This window comes from Mirounga angustirostris, unplaced genomic scaffold, assembly GCF_029215605.1.
Source record: "Mirounga angustirostris isolate CCGP_5_RB_7025 unplaced genomic scaffold, mMirAng1.0.hap1 SCAF_9, whole genome shotgun sequence".
Taxonomy (NCBI): Eukaryota; Metazoa; Chordata; class Mammalia; order Carnivora; family Phocidae; genus Mirounga; species Mirounga angustirostris.
Genome location: NW_026991717.1, coordinates 64,735,135 through 64,754,490, shown reverse-complemented (window position 1 = coordinate 64,754,490; position 19,356 = coordinate 64,735,135). Strand labels below are relative to the sequence as shown.

Below are 19,356 nucleotides of genomic sequence, written 5' to 3'. Positions count from 1 at the left end.
GAAATAAATAATAAAATGAAAATAATATTTTTTACTTAAGTCTTTAATGAAGTTACATTTTGTTCTGGTATCAATCAAAATATGAGGCTGGAAATGGGGAAACATTTTCTGGATTGCTCCCTGTGATGAAAGTAAATTTGGTTAAAATTCAGTTTCAGGGCGCCTGGGTGGCTCAGTCGTTAAGCGTCTGCCTTCGGCTCAGGTCATGATCCCAGGGTCCTGGGATCGAGTCCCACATCGGGCTCCCTGCTCGGCGGGAAGCCTGCTTCTCCCTCTCCCACTCCCCCTGCTTGTGTTCCCTCTCTCGCTGTGTCTCTCTCTGTCAAATAAATAAAATCTTTAAAAAAAAAAAAAAAAAATTCAGTTTCAAAAAATAGAGTTTCACATACCAACACTGTCTGTTACATAACGGCTATTATTGACTTTAATATTCTTCTGATTTGGTTTCACCTCATTTCTATATATACCATTATGTAAAGGAAGAACTGCTACTGGTCACAATTGTTTGCAATACTCTGTGCATATAACAGTCAGTGGATTTTGTAAAAAACCATTGCTTCCATAATCATATTTGCTACTAGTACTGTATATGCCAAGGCTTTGGTATAGAGTAAAAAATGGGGAAGATATTAATGAGGAATAATAAATTTATTGCCGAAGCAGACGAAAGAGTAAAAAAGTTAGGATGAGGAGGAGGCTAGTGAAGAGAATTACTATATAACAAAAGGCAGCAAGAGTAGTTATTCTGTTAGCTCTTTGGGGTGGCTGCTTCGTAGTAAGGTATCTTCAGTGCCCTCAGTCCAAAATGTTACACACACACACCCCTAAAAGAGTTATTTATATTTTAGCTTCACTAGAGTCTAAAGCACTTGCTTGGTTTTTTATTTGCATAATAAAATAGAAAATATGCAATGTCAGTAGAGACTGCAGTAGTAGGCTTCCATTATTTATTTATTTATTTATTTATTTATTTATTTATTTATTCTTAAAGATTTTATTTATTTATTTGACAGAGACAGACACAGCGAAAGAGGGAACACAAGCAGGGGGAGTGGGAGAGGGAGAAGCAGACACCCCACTGAGCAGGGAGCTTGATGCAGGGCTGGATCCCAGGACCCTGGGATCATGACCTGAGCTGAAGGCAGACGCTTAACGACTGAGCCACCCAGGCGCCCCGTAGGCTTCCATTTAAATGTAATTTTACTAAGAGCAATTTTTATATAAAGTTTTAATTCTTGGTTTTACATTCTGTAGTGTTTTTAAAATAGATTATTAAATTATATTCCTTTTGATAGAATCTCATTCTCCTCCCCCGAGTGTACATTATGCTTAGTAGTTTCTTCACAAAGAGACTTAACGATAGAAGTGACAGAATGTGACTTCCAAGGGTAGATCATAAAAGACATTGTAGCTTCTTTCTGGTTCTCTTGAGTTACCTGTACTAGAAAATGACAACTGTCCTGGGTAGATGACACTCAAGCAATCCAGTGGAGACATCTATGTGGTGAGGAACTGAAGTCTTGTGACAGTAACAGTGTTAGTGAGCCACGTGGGAAGCAGGTCATTTACTCCCAAACAAACCTTTGGATGACTATAGCCGTAGTTGATGTTTTGATTGTAACTTCATTGGCGACTGTGAGCTAGAACCTATTAATAGGTAAGCTGTTATTGAATTCCTGACCTGCAGAAATTATAAAATGTTAAGTGTTAATTGAAACGTCTAGGTTTGGGGGTAATTTGTTACTAATACAGATTTAGGTACCCATAAATGTGGTGCTACTGTAACAAATACTTTAAAATGTGGGATAGACTTTGAACTTGGACAGTAGATGGAAAGCTTAATGTCAAGCCTTTGACAAGACTGCCAATAAAGGCTTAAATGAAAATGAAGAAAACCATATTGGAAACTGGCAGAAAGGTTAGTAACACTGTCACTTGCAGTAATGTGGCCCTTAGAAAATGTATCTAATGAGCTAGGTGATCTAGCTAAGGAGATTTTCAAGCTAAAGGTTAAAACTGTTGCTTGGTTTCTTCTTTCTGCTTACAGTAAATAGGGTAGGGAAGGGCTCCTAAACAAAATGGAGCCAGGACCCGCTGGTTTGAAAATTCTCATCCTCTTAGTATATCAAACTATGCTAAAATTAGGAAATGGCTTCCAGGCAAAGATCAAATCCAGGGCACTCTCAGAATAGCTTTGTCTAAAGATGAAGCCAAGTGTGTGATTTATAAAATCCTTTCTTAAGACCTCAGACAGATCTAAGGTATGCCTCCAAGAACCTTTCAAAGTGATAGGGCTTATTATCAGATTAGGGTATCCCTTAGCAAAAATTTAAAGTAGAGAAGAGTTTATCTCAGATTTGTGACTGCTTTTTTGTCTTAATGGTGTGAACCCCGATAAGAATCCAAGAGACCCACAGTGTTTTCAAAAGAGTTATTTTGGCAGAAGTATCACCACCTTGGACTGAAGAGTGACCCTTTAGATCCCCAAAATTCTACTGGTAGAAGGCAGGTTAAAACATTCTATACACATGTATATAAACATGGGCTGCCTTTCATAAAATGGAAGGGTGACTCAGAAATCAGAGACCAAATCTCCAAGGCCAGAGCCAAGAGCCATGGAGAATTATTCCCAGGTCCTAAGTTCTCTTCAAGCAACTTATAAGATGTTTCTACCTTGATTTCAGAATTACTTTGGATCAGTGACTCCATTGTGCTTCCCATTTTCTTTTGTACACGATGGTTTTCCTCTGCCTATCCTATCCTTATATTTGGGGTAGGGCAGATAAGTTGTCACTTTAGTTCCCAGGTCTTCACTTTGGGAGAAATTATACTCAGAGGATTGTACTTAAGGAACTATACCTGAGAAGTTTCATCTGTACATGGATCTATTTAGATCACAACATCCTGGATGTGAAGTTGTTGCTCTAAAGGAATAAGACTTGGGGGAGTCTTGGGAGGGGGATGAAGTGTATTTTGTATATGAGAAAACTGTAAATTATTTGTCCAAAGAGTGGTGAACAGTAGTGGTTTTAAAATATGTCCACAAATTCTTTCATACTACTGTCTTCACTCTAGTCTAACTCCCCTCTCTTTGAGTGTCACTGTACTTAGTGACTCACTTCTAACAAATAGAATGTGAAGGAAGTAAGGGTAGGTCTTAAGAAAATTTGTGGCTTCCATCTTGCTCTTTCTCTTGGATCACTCTCTTTGGGAGGAGCCTGCTACTGTGTGGAAGGACACTTGAGAGGTTCTGTGAAGAGATCCATGTGGTGAGGAACTGAGACCTTGTTTAAACAGCCAGCAAGGAAACGGGTCGATCTTGGAAGAAAGTCCTCCAGCCCCAAACAAACCTTCAGATAACTTCAGCCATGGATATTACCTTTACTGCAATGTCCTGAGGGACTGTGAGCCAGAGCCATTCAGCTAAGTTTCTCACTCACAGAAACTGTGAGATAATAAATGTTTGTTCTTTGAAGCTGCTGTTTTATGGTAATTTATTGTGCAGGAGTAGCTAATCAGTACACGAGCAGGAAGGGAATATGATGAGAACGAAAGCTAACATCTGTAGTCATATTCCTTTAATCCTAATCTTCATCAATTCTCAGTTTTTTAGATGATCTCTAGCTTAGGCTAAATTCTGTCTTTCAATAGAAGAGTGTGTTGTATCTTGGTTTTATAGCCCTTTTATAACTAAGAATATGTTCAAGTAGCAAAAAAGTCATCTTTATTGTTTAAAGAAGTCTGACCTGATTATATAATACATTAACCTTAATTACACCAAGAAAGGAGTGGGGGATACTGAGATGCTAGCAAATATGTGAGATAAATTTTTCTAAACTTCCTATTTGAAAGTTTTTTAAAAGAATCAATGTCCAGAATTAAAACTGCCAAAGAAAACTCTTAAATTTACCTTAGTGCCATTTATTTCATGATATGCCAGTTTTTAAGTGTCATTCTTATTTTGGAATATATTGGAGGTTATAAAATTATTTAACCACTTTATCAGAAATAAAGTACATCATTGTTTTGTAATTCACCTATGGGTTTGGCATAACTAAACATTTTGAAATTATTTTGAATACAAGTTGGCTGTGACTTATAGCAGTAATTATATCAGGTTTACTTTATTGGTGATTATTTGCAAAGACAAGGAAAATGGTTTTTAAAGAATAACCATTATCTAATTTTTTTAATCCAAAAGAGGTAGCAATTGTGTTTTATTTAGATCATTAAATGTCTTGAAGTCATTAAATATCACAGCGGAAATCCTCTCCATTTTAAGTATTTATTTATTTATTCAACAGTCATTTGAGCATCTTTTCTGTTCTAAAGCTATACTAGACATTTGGTTATTTGTTGGTGGGCACCTTTCTGCTTTCAACAATTCCGTGTCTTTATCAGTCATCATAAATCAACAGGAAGAAGTCTACCTTTTTATTTCATATGTGTCTTTGAAGAGTTAAATAAAACACATCATCATTTGGATTTAAAATCATATCTTGCTCATCTTTCATCCCTGATGTTTTTAGTACAGTGCTGATCATATACCTCGGTGGTACCCAAGAAGGGTTTTTTATTTTTATTTTTTAAAGATTTTATTTATTTATCTGAGAGAATGAGATAGAGATAGCATGAGAGGGGGAGGGTCAGAAGGAGAAGCAGGCTCCCCGCTGAGCAGGGAGCCCAATGCGGGACTCGATCTGGGGACTCCAGGATCATGACCTGAGCCGAAGACAGTGGCTTAACCAACTGAGCTGCCCAGGCGCCCCCCAAGAAGGGTTTTTTAAAGAAAAACCTTCACACTTAGAATTTTTAACCTTAGCTGTAAAAAGGTATGAATGTTGTTTTCATTGGTTTCTTTCTTTGACTCTTAATGAGCCAGTTAAGGTTTGTTTTTATATTGTTTTTTAAATGCTAGTTCATATTTGTTATAAGATCATTTTTACAGTGTTTCTCCGACCAGAGAGCAGCTCTTGTTGTTCAGATATGCTGGATTGGTTAAAAAACAAAAAAGCAAAAACCATTAAACTCACCTCACAACAGGCTGTGGTTCTAAGAGGAAAAGATCTCAGATTTCATGCTTTTGGGAAAAAGAAAGATGACACTTAATTGATCCGAAGTGAAAGTTGTCTTATTTTTTCTTTTGGCCACTGAGAAATGCTTGACTAACTTACTCTTTTAGAATTTGATAGTGTCATTTCTGAGCCAGAGTGATTTAAGAGATTATGATTTACAGTTATTGATTGTTTAATGTAACTCTGCTTTAAGAAGGGGGATAGGAATTGTTTATGTACTAACTTTCAAAAGTGGGTAACATTTTAATAAGGCTCTATATCTGAAAACTAAGTGGATAGGCATTATTCTTTTTTAAAGACTTATTTACTTAGAGGAAGGGAGGGAGAGTACAAGTCCTCGAGCAGGGTGTGGGGTAGAGGGAAGGAATCTCCAGCAAACCCAAGCAGGGTGTGGGGTAGAGGGAAGGAATCTCCAGCAGACCCACTGAGTGCGGAGCCGCAATTGGGGGACTCAGTCTCACAACCCTGAGATCATGACCCAAGCCAGAATCAAGAGTCGGATGCCCAACTGGCAAGCCACTAAGGCACCCCTGTGGATAGGCATTATTTAGCTAGCAAATTGTTATATTACTGTGACTGTCACTATCCTACATTAAGTACTAACCCATAGTTGAGTTCCCAAAACTTTAGTATATTTCAGGTTGAGTTTTATTATCTAACAAGGGAGCAAAAGAACTGTATAACCTTTTTGCATAATGGTTTTTTACTTACATTTTTTTCTTGACTCTTAGACTAATACATCTTCAAGTAGAATATTTGGGTAGTTAGAAAATTATAAAGAAGAAATCAGGAATCATTTATTCCTACCCAGAGATAACTGCTATTCTGCCTAGGTTTTTCTTTGTTCTTTTGTATTGTATTCAAATACATATTTCTTTATTTTATTTTTTTAAAGATTTTATTTATTTATTTATTTGACAGAGAGAGAGCGCGCACAAGCAGGGTGAGAGGCAGAGGGAGAGGGAGAAGCAGACTCCCCGCTGAGCAGGGAGCCTGATGAGGGACTCGATCCCAGGACCCTGGGATCATGACCTGAGCCGAAGGCAGACGCTTAACAACTGAACCACGCAGGCACCCCATTTTTCTTTATTTTAAAGTGCCGCAAAAATCTGTCTCTTTTCCATTTTGATTGTGTGTGTTGGGGGGGATATTTTAAAGATTTTATTTTTAAGTAATCCCTGTACCCAGTGTGGGGCTCAAACCTATAGTGCTGAGATCAAGAGTCTCATACTCCGTGGACTGAGCCAGCCAGGCACCCCTTGATTGTGTTTTGAGAGGAGATTTGTTTGTATTGGTGATGGTAGTGATGGTAGTTGGAATTTAAGTAGTATAAATCTAAAATTTGAACCCACAAAGTCTGACTTCAGAGTTTTTGCATTTAGCTATTATAATCGTGTATCTGTGCCAATTTATTTAACCATTCATGTTTTATTTTTATTTATTTATTTTTTATTTTATTTTATTTTTTTTTAAAGATTTTATTTATTTTTTAGAGAGCGAGCGAGCGAGAAACAACATGAGAGGGGAGAGGGTCAGAGGGAGAAGCAGGCTCCCCGCTGAGCGGGGAGCCCGATGTGGGACTCGATCCCAGGACCCTGGGATCATGACCTGAGCCGAAGGCAGACGCTTAACCATCTGAGCCACCCAGGCGCCCAACCATTCATGTTTTATTGAAACTTTATTTTCCACAGCCTCTTACATTAATTTTTGTTGGAATTTTTCCGAGTGTGACCTTAGGATAAAATCTTAGAAATAGATTTACCAGTTACAGGATTATATACATTTATATAGTTACCAGGAATAATGTAACTGCTGCCTAATAACTAAAAAACAAATTAACAGACAATAAACAGTTCCTGAAAACCTAACACCACATTTAGGTCAAACTGACTTTATTAGAAAAGTAGTTTAGTTTGCGTGTTGATTAACCTAGGGTAGAGGACTTGTTTTCTTTTTTCTGTTTTTGTGGGACATTATGTCTTGGTACGTTTCTCATTCCTTCCATATTGTTTCATCACTGATTACTATGATCAGATTGCTTAAACAAAATCCTGTATGTGCTATTAGTGTTTTTAGACAAAGCTCATAGACAAATGCAAGATAAAAACTCACAGGTTAGTGTATTCTTACTCTTAAACTAATCAAAGGAACTGAAGAAATTTAATGAGCAGAATAGGAGATAATTGTGGTCAAATCCAAAATGAATTGCTACTGCGTGCTACACCAAAATATTAATGGTGATTTTGCTGGGCTTGTGGAAATGTAATTTTTACTGTGCTTCCTGTGTTTGCATAATTTAAGTATATAATTTTAAATGCCAAAAGAATAGCACTTTTGGTAGCATTTTAACATATGCAATGCTAAAATATAAGACTTCTTTATCAAAGAACGTTTTAAAATTCTTCCATCATGCTAAAATTAACTAATAATATAATTACTAAAATCTTCTTTTGTTGAATATAACCCAGCCATACATTTTCAAACCTGTGTTTCGTGATATACAAATACAAGAGTAAAGTTCTTGAGCAGTAAGTAGACTGATAACACTTTTTTCACACCTGATTATTCATTGGGAATCATATATATAAAAAGGTTTGTAGAACAACGCTGAGTTGTCTCTACTCAGAATTACACAGTAGGAAGGGATAAAGGAAGGAGAGAAGCAAAGTCTGTTTCTATTTTCTCTGCGGCTGTCATCTAGCCTTATGTTCTGATAGAGGGCTACAGCTGGAATTATTTTCTTGCTTTACCCAGCATCCTTTTGCCTCTACACATAAAATTGCTATAGTAGTCTTAGAAAAAGGAAAAGCTAAACAATCTCTTAGCAACCAGAGGAGAATAATTATTACACCAGCCTCTGAGAGTGAAGCAGATTTCCATTGTATATTAAATATTGGCATAGGTTACTGTATGGATAATACAGATGAGCTTATGCCAGCACAATGCTAAGGGCATTGAATGTGGGTGTGTCTGACTGCTATAGATGAGTTTTTTAAAGCTAGAGATCATGCAAATGTATGTACAGTCTTTATGTATATCATATGTTAAATTTTCTGCTCTTGTGAAAGATTTTTGGCATTTCCCACCACCTAACTTTAGAATATGTCCATGTTCCCATAGTAATTGTTACTTTTTTTTTTAAAGATTATATTTATTTATTTGAGAGAGAGAATGAGAGAGAGAGAGAGCACAAGAGGGGGGAGCGGGAGAAGCAGACTCCCTGCCGAGCAGGGAGCCCGATGCGGGACTCGATCCCGGGACTCCAGGATCATGACCCGAGCCGAAGGCAGTCATTCAACCGACTGAGCCACCCAGGCGCCCAGTAATTGTTACTTTTAAGGGGTTGTAATTCAGTTAAAAACATTCAAATTGGACTAAGCCTGAACACTTTTTACTCAGTTGTATCCAACGTAAGACAGTTTTGGTTATTATTAATTTTAATGATGGAAATAGTGCAGATAATGTTTTTAGAAAATAAAGTATTTTTCTTATTTGACAAATAAGACTGGCAAAGATTGGTAAGTGGTAAAACCCAGTATGAACAGAGATGTGAGGAAATGACCCCTCTGTAATATACTATCGAGGGGTTTTCAAATGATACATAAGCTTGCTAGAAGGTAGCTTGGTAATATAATGGGAATATATGCATATTCTTCAGTGATTCTATTTATGGGAATTAATCCTAAGGAAATAATATTACCACTGCACCAAGATGTATGTATAAGGACATGCACTGCAACATATATAACAGAAAGTAGGAAGGAATCTAAGGGTCCATAATTAGAGTATTGCTTATAGAATAGATGACACACACAAATACTGAACTTCTTTGCAAGCATTTCAAAGCACAGGGTACATCTTTATATATTGATGTGGTGAGAGGTCCATGATATATTATGAAGGAAAAACACCACATGGATAGACTGTCTACAGTATAAATGGAACCATATTGTATATAGGATATGAACAAATATACATGCATTAAGAAGTCTGGAAAGCTCTATGTCAAATAGTAGGTGTTATTCCATGGGTTTGGGATTATGGGCAGAATTTTTCTGTGTAATTTGAACTTTTACATTTATTAAAATTATTTCTTTTGTGGGTGAAGATATTTTTGTTAAGGAGTTCTTTTTCTACATTTTTTGTCCTGTTAAACCAAATTTACTCCCAAGAGTCTATATTAGTATAATGTGATCTGATTTGTGGATGGTTGCATATTAGAGATTATTTATATGATACTATATGACAGGCATAATTATAAGCCCTAGGGATAAAATGTAGGCAAAGTCTCCCATTACTGGCTCTTGGCAGAAATATAAATAAAAGAACACTTAGAATATAGGGTGATAGATACAAGTATTTTTGAGGAACTTTAGAGGAGGGAATGATTAAGTTGGGAATGGATCACCAAAGACTTCCCTCTTGTACATATATACCATAAGGTCTGTAAAAGAATGTTCTTAGCAACATTGTTTGAAATAGGCCAAAAAATAAAAATAAAAAAAAAATAACTAGGGGGAGAGGGCCCATTTCTATGGATTTGTGTAAATTATATTTCTTATGAAGGTGTTCCTTAGACAATACTAATTTTCTTCTCTTCCACTCTCCAGTATGTGCAGGATTCCCCAAGAGAGCTTTGGTAATTGGAAATCTTAGAAAGGTTGAGCAGAAAAACAAATAGATTTGCATGAATAGCCTTCCCCAAGTCTGGAAATAAGGAGATCAGTTAAAAGCCTACTGAAATAAGATAGGCAAAAAAGATAATGAGGGCAAAAAAGATAATGAGGGCAAAAAAGATAATGAGAGAAAATGGATTTGAAAGATACTCAGAAGGTGAACTTGTTTAGAAAATAATTTTTTTTAATCGACAGGATATCTTGCATGAATCTAGGAGGGTTTGGGGCAAGGGTTGAAGAATGTCTTAGCTCATCATTTCACATACAGAGTGGGGGCGGAATGTATTTAAGCCAAAAAGCATATGACAAATTCCCTAGTTGAATTACTTGAATATTTTAATAGGATATATTTATATTTCAAAATGTTACAATTCGGTATCACAAACAAGGGAAAAAGTATATACCTAGATTTTAAGAGAAATTTTGGCCAACATAAAAGTAAAGCTCTAGAAAAATTGGAAAATTACTCATAATCAAACCATCAAGGATTGGTGTTAACATTCCTTTTATATCATTTCATTCTTTTATTTTGTTATGGTTATGATAATGTAAATTTTGTATACTGTTTAACACTAAATGTTTCCCCATATAGTGGATATTAGTCATAAGCCTAATTTCAGATGACCACTCAATATTCCATTAAGTGGGGATACCATAATTTATGTAACCATCCCCATATTTTGGGACATTAGGGTTATTTCTTCATTTTTACTATTAAAAGTAATTCTGTTGAACCACAGACCTGTACCTCTGAAACAAATAATACATTATATGTTAAAAAAAAAAAGAAGATAGCAGGAAGGGAAAAATGAAGGGGGGGGAAAATGGAGGGGGAGACGAACCGTGAGAGACTGTGGACTCTGAGAAACAAACTGAGGGTTCTAGAGGGGAGGGGGTGGGGGAGTGGGTTAGCCTGGTGATGGGTATTAAAGAGGGCACGTACTGAATGGAGCACTGGGTGTTAGATGCAAACAATGAATCATGGAACACTATATAAAAAAAAAAAGTAATTCTGAGAAAAATAATTTTGCCTAAAGCTTCTCCCATTTAGTACTTTTTTTTTCTTTGCAAGATTCAATACTTTGTCAAAATGTTTTAAAAACCTTTGATACATTCTACTGAAATCATTTTTCACAAATGGTTGATCCACATTTTACTTGTGTATGTAGAATTAGCAATGACTAAGAATGGCCATTTTACTTATTACTGCTTTTTAAAAAACTTTTTCAATATACATCTAAATTTATAACTTGCTGAAAGAGATATAATTAAGTAGTAGGAAAATACTCTCCCAGTTTGGGATTCTATAAAAATGTTAGTTTTGTTTCTCACAGTTCAAGGATAATGGGCCTTATTGTAGATTGTAGTCTGTACAATACATTGAGGGAAGGAGTTGTTTGTTTTTACCATGTGAGACACCTGAAGGATGTTTCCCTTATTTTATTATCTGAGACCCATTTAGGTGTGTAGTTAAAAATTCACTGTGTGATGTGAACTGTAGTTATTAGGTAAATTCTACCTGTTTTGGCAGACATTTTTAAGTAGAACTAAATTATTTGTTACCCAAACAATAAACACATTTTTATTTATTTAATAATGAAATAACACTCTTGATAGTTCCCTTTAAAAAATAAATGTATTCTTAATCAAAATGAAATGTGTCTTTGCTTAATGTACAGAATATAAGTAGAATTAACCCAAGTCAGTAGAGTAAAATACTTGTGTTATATAACAAGTTTATGTTTGTTCAGGTATGGACTTTTCAGTAGGCTTTATTTTACAAACCTTAAATGACTCCTCAATTAGATTGGAATTCAGTAAAATCAACCTGATCCAAATAGTTGTCACCATTATAAGTATAATTACTTTGTAATTACTACTGATATTACTACTACTACTACTACTACTACTACTACTACTATAGTAATTCATGCCTGTTTACAGATTTTAATCTCTTGAGTATCCCAAGTAACCCCAAAGTTATTAGTACAAATATACCCAATTTATAATAAAAACATAATTTAGAGAAGTTAATTGCTTGAATTGCTTAAATTCTAAACCTTAGCTGGAGGAGACAATTTTCTAACTTAGGCCCTTTCTCTAAACCTCCCCCCCAAACCCCCATGTTTTCTTCTGTTCAGCTTGCTTATGATTTTTACAGTTACTTGAATCATTTATTTTCAAAACTGTCTCGAATATGTTAATGTATTTCTTGAAATTTTTTACTCCTTCCAATTTTCAGCATGCATTTTGAAAGAATGTTTGCTGGTTACTAGTATTTAACCAACTTCCTTCTAGTAATTAATTTAGCATTAACTATCATAACTCATTGGGACAACTGTAATGAAAATCAGCTAAAAAGAACAATTAACTGGGTTTGACATTTAGTTTTAAGTGATAGTGCATTCTCAAATATATTTTTTTAAAGTTTAATTGCTTTTAGTTTTCAGGGCATTTTCACATATATTATCATCTCACTAAATCCTTAAGAAAATCCACGTGATAAAATAGCATAGGAATTATAAAAGTATTTGGTAATTGAAAAAACCAATTCCACAGAAATTAAATGTCACAAGGCTACTTTGTTCCAGAGCAAGGACTAGAATGTGCATTTATAAACTAAAATATGTTAGCTATTTTATGAATCTTACTGCTTTAATTTTAGAGCACCAAATTTTTAATTGTTTTATTTTTTTTTAAAGCTCATAAAGGTTTACACCCTTAAGATTATTAGCCCTATAGTGATGACTCCAAATTATTTTAGGTTAAGCCAGTGAAAGTATTCCTGTCATTTTTTTTGGCTTTCACAATCTCTTCAAATAATTATACAATAACAGGAAAAGTAATGGCAAATAATTATCTCATTCCTTTAAACAAATTATTGTTTATGAAATTTCAAAAACATGTCATTAGGGCCTGTCATTGAGCATATCCCCTACCTAAGTCTCATGTGCATGAGTTGAATCAGCATAGTCAGGCTAATTAATTCTTTCATTCATTCAATAAGGTCATGGACTGCTGTTTTCTTTTGATCCCCTGTATCATATAACACAGCACAGTCCTTGGTACATACTTTTTTAACTTGCAAGACAACACTTAAATTGATTTGTGTATCTCTGTGATAATTTCTTCATTTTCTATGTATGTTGCTTCTCGTTAAAATTTAAAACTTCATTTTAATTAGATTATCTCTCTAACGTGGCATGGTTAGGCTTCTAATTCTTCCTAAGTCGTTTGCTATAAGGAAGCCCATAAAATTGATTTATTATTAATATTATTGTTATTTTATTTTGATCTGGTTCCCTAATCATGACTGTTTGAGTTTGGGGAATTGCCATTTATAGTGATGGTAGTGGTACATAATGATTTGCTAAATACTTGCTAGAGTGAAAGTATCTTACTTTGTTTTTGTTTATATTCTGGCAACTAATGAATTTGGGGGATTATTCCCATTAGGCAACTGAAGAGGACAGTTCCAGTTCTCTAGTGAAAGATCATCTCCAGCAAGAGACAGTTGTTACCAGTGAGCCATACAGAAGCTCAAGACCTTCTGCCTTTGAAGATCTGAATGCCAGAAGAGTTTACTTGCAGAGCCAAGCCAATCAGGTGAGAAGATTAAATATTTTTCGGTGTGTTATTCATATGTATAGAAATTGGATGTATTAGAGAAGGACATTAAGACCATCTGCCTTTATCAGACAAAATAAACAACAGAAGTCTAGGGGAATGTGATTTAACCGAACCATAAATTTGACTTTACATTTTTTTATTACAAAGGTGAAAAGGGAAAGTGTGTTACACTTTCATTCTCTGGGAGGAAGAGCCATTTCAGCCTCTTAGGAACCAAAAATTTCTCTAGCTTTACTCTAGATGAAACTTCTCAGATGACAGATATTATGAAAAATATCTTGAGCAAACATATCTGTGGCAAATACACTGATAAATTTCATAGAGTTGTTTCTTGTAGCTTAACCTCAGATACTAATAATGTATTCCTAAATCAACTCTGTGAAAGTGTTTCCTTTGGGTACTCAGTATATAACCTTCTAATTTTTCCAGCTTGATCTAAAAATGAAACCTTAATTATAGACTATAACCCTGTTTTTATGTCACTCACAAATGTTATCAAATCTGTCAGAAGACCATTCATGACCCCATTTCTCTTAGTGATAGAAACAAATGCTTTCATTGTTAAATAAGCATTTGAACCATTTCACTATGAATTCATGTGGTTTAAACTATACCCAGTATATGTCTACAAAATCAGAAGCCCATCAAAGTGGTTTTTTAAAAAATGTTTTAAAATACTCTTCTTGATAGATGATATTTATAAGATGTATTAGTGTCCAGTGGCATAGTGGCTATGACTAAAGCCCACCTGTTTCTCATTTCATGATTCTCATTTTAACCCGAGGATCCCAAACATGCAGCTTGTTAGGGAAGAAATTTGCTTTGCATTTGCTCTTCCATCTTTCTGGAACACTTTTCCCCTAGATCTTCACAACGTTTGCTCCTCACTTCAGGTCACCTCTTCCGTGAAGCCTTCCCTGGGCACTCTAAATAAAATAGCGACTTTTCTATCACTGTATCCTTACTCTGCTTTATTTTTCTTCATAATATTTACCATTTCCTAACTTTATGTATTTAATTTTTCTATTTGTACTTTTTGTTTGTTCCCTGATATCTTGAAAAACCTAGAAGTTTCTGAATAAAGTGAGCCTCTAGTTAACATTTGTTGAATGAGAGAATGAATAAATGCTAACAGCATCAGCTTGGAAGCAAATGATGTTTTGACTCAGTTTATTCCTGTTCTTATCATTCAGTACTGGGAACTTGATTAATTTAGGGTAACTTGGAGACTTTATTTTATTTTATTATTTTTTAAAATTAACATATATTATTTGTTTCAGAGGTACAAATCTGTGATTCATCAGTCCTATATAATACTCAGTGTTCATTACAACACTTACCCTCTGCAATGTCCATCACCCAGTTATCCCAGCCTTCCACCTCTCTCCTCTCCAGCAATCCTCATTTTGTTTCCAATGATGAAGAGTCTCTTACAGTTTGTCTCCCTCTCTGGTTTCGTCTTGTTTCATTTTTTTCCCTCTCTTCGCCTATGATCCTCTCTGCCTTGTTTCTTAAATTCCACATATAAGTGAGATTGTATGATAATTGTCTTTCTCTGACTGACTTATTTCACTTAGCATAATACCCTCTAGTTCCATCCACATTGTTGCAAATGGCAAGATTTCATATTTTTTATGGCTGTGTAATATTCCATTGTATATATATACTGGGGAGGGGGACTTGATTTTAATGACTCAGTGGCATTCCTTAGAATTCATTTTAAGAATAAATAGAGCTAGGGGCACCTGGGTGGCTCAGTTGGTTGGGCATCTGCCTTCGGCTTGGGTTGTGATCCCCAGGTCCTGGGATCGAGCCCCACATCGGCTCTCTGTGCAGCGGAGAGCCTGCTTCTCCCTCCGCCTCTGTCTGTCACTCTGCCTACTTGTACTCTCTCTCTGTCAAATGAATAAATAAAATCTTTAAAAAAAAAGAATAAATAGAGCTAGGACTTTTGAGGTGCTAGGCATTAAGTAGCTTCTCTCTTTCCCCACTCCCACTGTTCCCCTCTATCTTGTTCATGTAAACTCAGTATGACCATTTATCTCTGTCTTTCTTTACATATCCATTTCATTCTTTTTCTCTATGGCCTAGGTTCTTTGTTGCCTCATTGATTAGTAGTGTATTATGACTATCAGAATGTCAGGCTCAACCCTTTAGTCGTCATGACATTCCAGCCTAGATCGCTATAGTCCCAAACCAATTCCATACTCTTATAAGAAGGAAGCTGATTGGCTCAGCTTAGGGCAAGTTTGTTTATATATTCTACATAGCTCTCCATTCCAAGGTTACAGGATGAGCCGATTAGGCAGAGAAGAGATAAAATGATGCACACTCTATCCAACATTGCCACTTTTGGGCAGAGCTCCAGTTCTAGGCTATTTTACAAGTTTATGACTTGCCTTCGTGTTAAGTGCCAGATCCTGGTTTAATCATAATTATGGCTGATTGGCAGGAGAATGGCAAGGCTAATCATGGCAACCTTGGAGCAAGAAGATGTTTCTTTTTGTCTTGTGTAAATGTAAGCTATGTGTTTTACATTTCCTGCCTAAACTTGTTATTTTGCCGTTTTCCATAAGGTCTGTTTGCTTAATAGAACCAAACTAGGCGTTGGGGAAAAAGTTGTTCCCTGGATAGAAATTTCTCCAACAGTGGGTAAGATCTTGGGCTTCAGATAAAGGCAGATCTAGTTTTAAATCTTGTCCTTTTAATTGACTTACAATTACAAAACTAATGCTCTCTGTCTTACTGTTTCCTCATATGTAAATATCAATAATAAAACTTACTCCCATAGTGTTATTTTAGGGGTTAAGGAAGATCATTCATTCATGCAAACATTGATATGTATATGGAATATATGCATATTAAAAATGTTAGAGTACCTACTATGTGCCAGGCCCTATTCTAAGCCCTGAGAATAGCTGTGAACAAGAAAGATATGAGCTCTAGCCTCATGAAGGATATAAATGCTAATAGGGGAGATAGACTGTTAAACAAGTTAAACCAATAATATTTCAGATAGTAATAGTGCTATGAAACAAAGTAATGGGAAATAGAATAGTAGGAATATACAGGGAAATAGACTAGTAGGAATTATACAGATCTATAAGATGATAGGGAAGATCCTCTGGGGAGCTATTTATTTATTTATTTATTTTTTTTTTATTTTTTTTAAAGATTTTATTTATTTATTTCAGAGAGAGAGAATGAGAGAGAGCACATGAGAGGGGGGAGGGTCAGAGGGAGAAGCAGACTCCCCGCCGAGCAGGGAGCCCGATGCGGGACTCGATCCCGGGACTCCAGGATCATGACCTGAGCCGAAGGCAGTCGCTTAACCAACTGAGCCACCCAGGAGCCCATCTCTGGGGAGCTATTTATATGGAGATATGAATAATACCAAAACAAAACATAATAGCCATATGAAAATCCAGGGGTGACGGGTGGGATATCCAAGCAGGAGCTTGGTATTTCAGAGAAACAGGCTGATGGAGCTGCAGTTTCGTGAGTAAAGGTGGTAATATATTGCAAGTTACAGTTAGAGAGTTTGGTAGAGTTTGGATAGTGTAGGCTATTGGGAGGAGTAGGAATTTTGTTCTAGTTTCAGTGAGAAGCAATTGGAAGGTTTTTAATCTCCAATAAAGGTCCCATTTACATTTAAAAACATTATTATGGCTTCTGTGTGGACAGTTAGGATGAGATCATGAGTGGAATTAAGACCAATTTTGAAGCTATTGTTTTCATCCAGGTAAAAGATTTTGGTGATTTGGATTAGACAGAAATGATGAGGAAATGGTGAGATAAGGGGTAAATTCTGGAAGGAAGAGCCAAAAAAGTCTTGATAATAGATTAGAGTCCAGGATGCCTTCTGAGTTTGAGGTCTAAGCAATGGAATGAGTGATGGTGCCATTATCTGAGATGGACAAGACTAGGACAGTTACCTCTGTCACCACCAATACAGTGCCGTTCCCACTTCCCACTCCTTTCGGCACAGAGTGAAAGACTTGCCTAATATCCAGAGGTTGTATGTTAGGACATGTAGGCTCTTATATTCTGAATGATGTATGTCATGATTAAGTAAACTGTCATGATTATTTCATGGTGAAAAAAGATGGATCTTAAATCTTTCTTGTGATCAGATAGTCTTTAAATGTTTACTTAAGTTCTACTTTCCCCACTGGCCTCAGACTTTATAGCCCCTTTCACTTTCATATTGGCCATTTTTCAAACACATTGGTGTTATCATCATCTATTGCTAGGGGTGTTTTTTCCTTCTCAAAGATAAGACTCTTGTTTCTTTGATAGTGTTTGATTGTCTTAATTTGTTCTGTCAAACACATGAGTGTTCCCCCAGTACATAGACCTGCAATTTATATTGATATTCTTTACATTTTTCCCCTCTGATATCATGGTATATGAAGTGGCATAATGAAACCTGTTAGTATTTCTTATTCTTTTTTTTAAAGCCTGTTCGTATTTCTTTTTGGTGTTTTTCATAAATTGAAAAAGCATTACTGAAAGCAGCACTTAGATTTCTGAGAATCATTCTGCTTTTACTTTGGAAGATGACTTTCATTCTCATATTTAATTATTTTCAGATTAGTTGTTAAAGTATTATATGTGTTTTCATGTTTAATAATTTTATCTGACCTCTGTAATTGTCTTGGGAAATCAAGAAGACTATTTAAGAATGAGATTTTATAGTCTTTTGGTGCTTCGCTAAGTGCTTTTGATTCTAATATTTCATTTGAGCAGAGCTAGTGTCTTTAGTTCTTGTCAGTGAAGAAATTCATGCATAGAATCATTAAGTACCTGAACAGTCACTAGATTAATACTTGCTGAATTGTTAGAATTCTGAGGTTATTTACAAATGCTAAATGTTTCTTCTACCTCCTTCCTCTTCTCCTCCTTTTCCTTTTTATTCTAGCTCAGATTAAAATATTGCCTTTTATGTTAATCAGGCAGCTTTATATTTCATTAAATCTGTAAGTATGGCTTGTTAATCCTTATCATAGCTGGTCCCTACTGTATGCTGAGTACTGTTTAAAGCACTTACATAACTAATATTGATCTTCACAACAACCTGTATGACAAACTGCCTCATTTGGGGGATAGAAATTATCCATAGTTTACGCATGTTTTTGTCTAAGTTTACTATGAAATTTTATAAGAAATGCAAGAAAAATTAATTGGTACAAGAAGGAAAAAAGTAATTTTAAGCCAGTTTTACTTTGAGAAAAAATAATAGCAAAAATAGAGGCTGAAAATAGTTTGCATACCTTTTCCAGGAATTTGGAATCAAAGGAATCCATCTGGAATCATATTTGCTCATCAACATCTAGGCATCCTAGGAAATAAGATAGTTAAGATTGAGGATATCCAGTTTAACACCTTTAAATACAAAATATGTTCCAATATCTTCAGTGATGGGCAGAAAAACTCACCAGTGGAGGAGAGTGGATATATGTACATCCTGAGGTAGGCCTGTGATTGATATAGTTGAGCAGTGAGAAAAAACTTGATGAAGGTAACACAAAGTTATCATCCCAGACCCTGGGAATTTATTCGGCCTACCTATTTTGGCTGAGGGAAGTATAAGCTACTCTTTTGACTGATGGGAGGGAAAAGAACTGAGCCCTTCTCCCAAAATGACAATGATGATAGTGGTGGAGTGGTTGAAGAATGTAGTCGCCATGCAGAAAACTGTAAAATAGTGCTAGGTAACTGCAGAGAGGGAAGTAAACAACATTTGGCAGGCAGCTCTTAGCATGGGGATTTTGAACATGGCTTCTGGAGCCAGACTATTAGGGAGTTGAATTCTAGCTTCTTTACATTTTTTTCTTTACAACTTTACAACTTTTTTTTCTTTACAACTTTACAACTTTTCCTTATCTCCAAGATTGATGTGACATAGAGAAACAAGGGTTATGTTTTATGAGTTTGTATAACTAGACATTTAATTACACATTTTCTGATGTTAA

The 19,356-nt window shown here is 35.5% G+C and overlaps 1 protein-coding gene across 3 annotated transcripts in view; it reads left to right on the top strand.

The window, feature by feature from the left end:
• SPRED1 (sprouty related EVH1 domain containing 1) overlaps positions 1 to 19,356 on the top strand; it is a 120,565-nt gene that overhangs the window by 82,473 nt on the left and 18,736 nt on the right. For all 3 annotated transcript variants that reach the window (XM_045900383.3, XM_064570695.1, XM_045900382.3), the window contains exon 5: positions 13,208 to 13,357. In XM_045900383.3, coding sequence (XP_045756339.1) covers positions 13,208 to 13,357 — 150 coding nt within the window. The remainder of the gene's footprint in view (positions 1 to 13,207; positions 13,358 to 19,356) is intronic.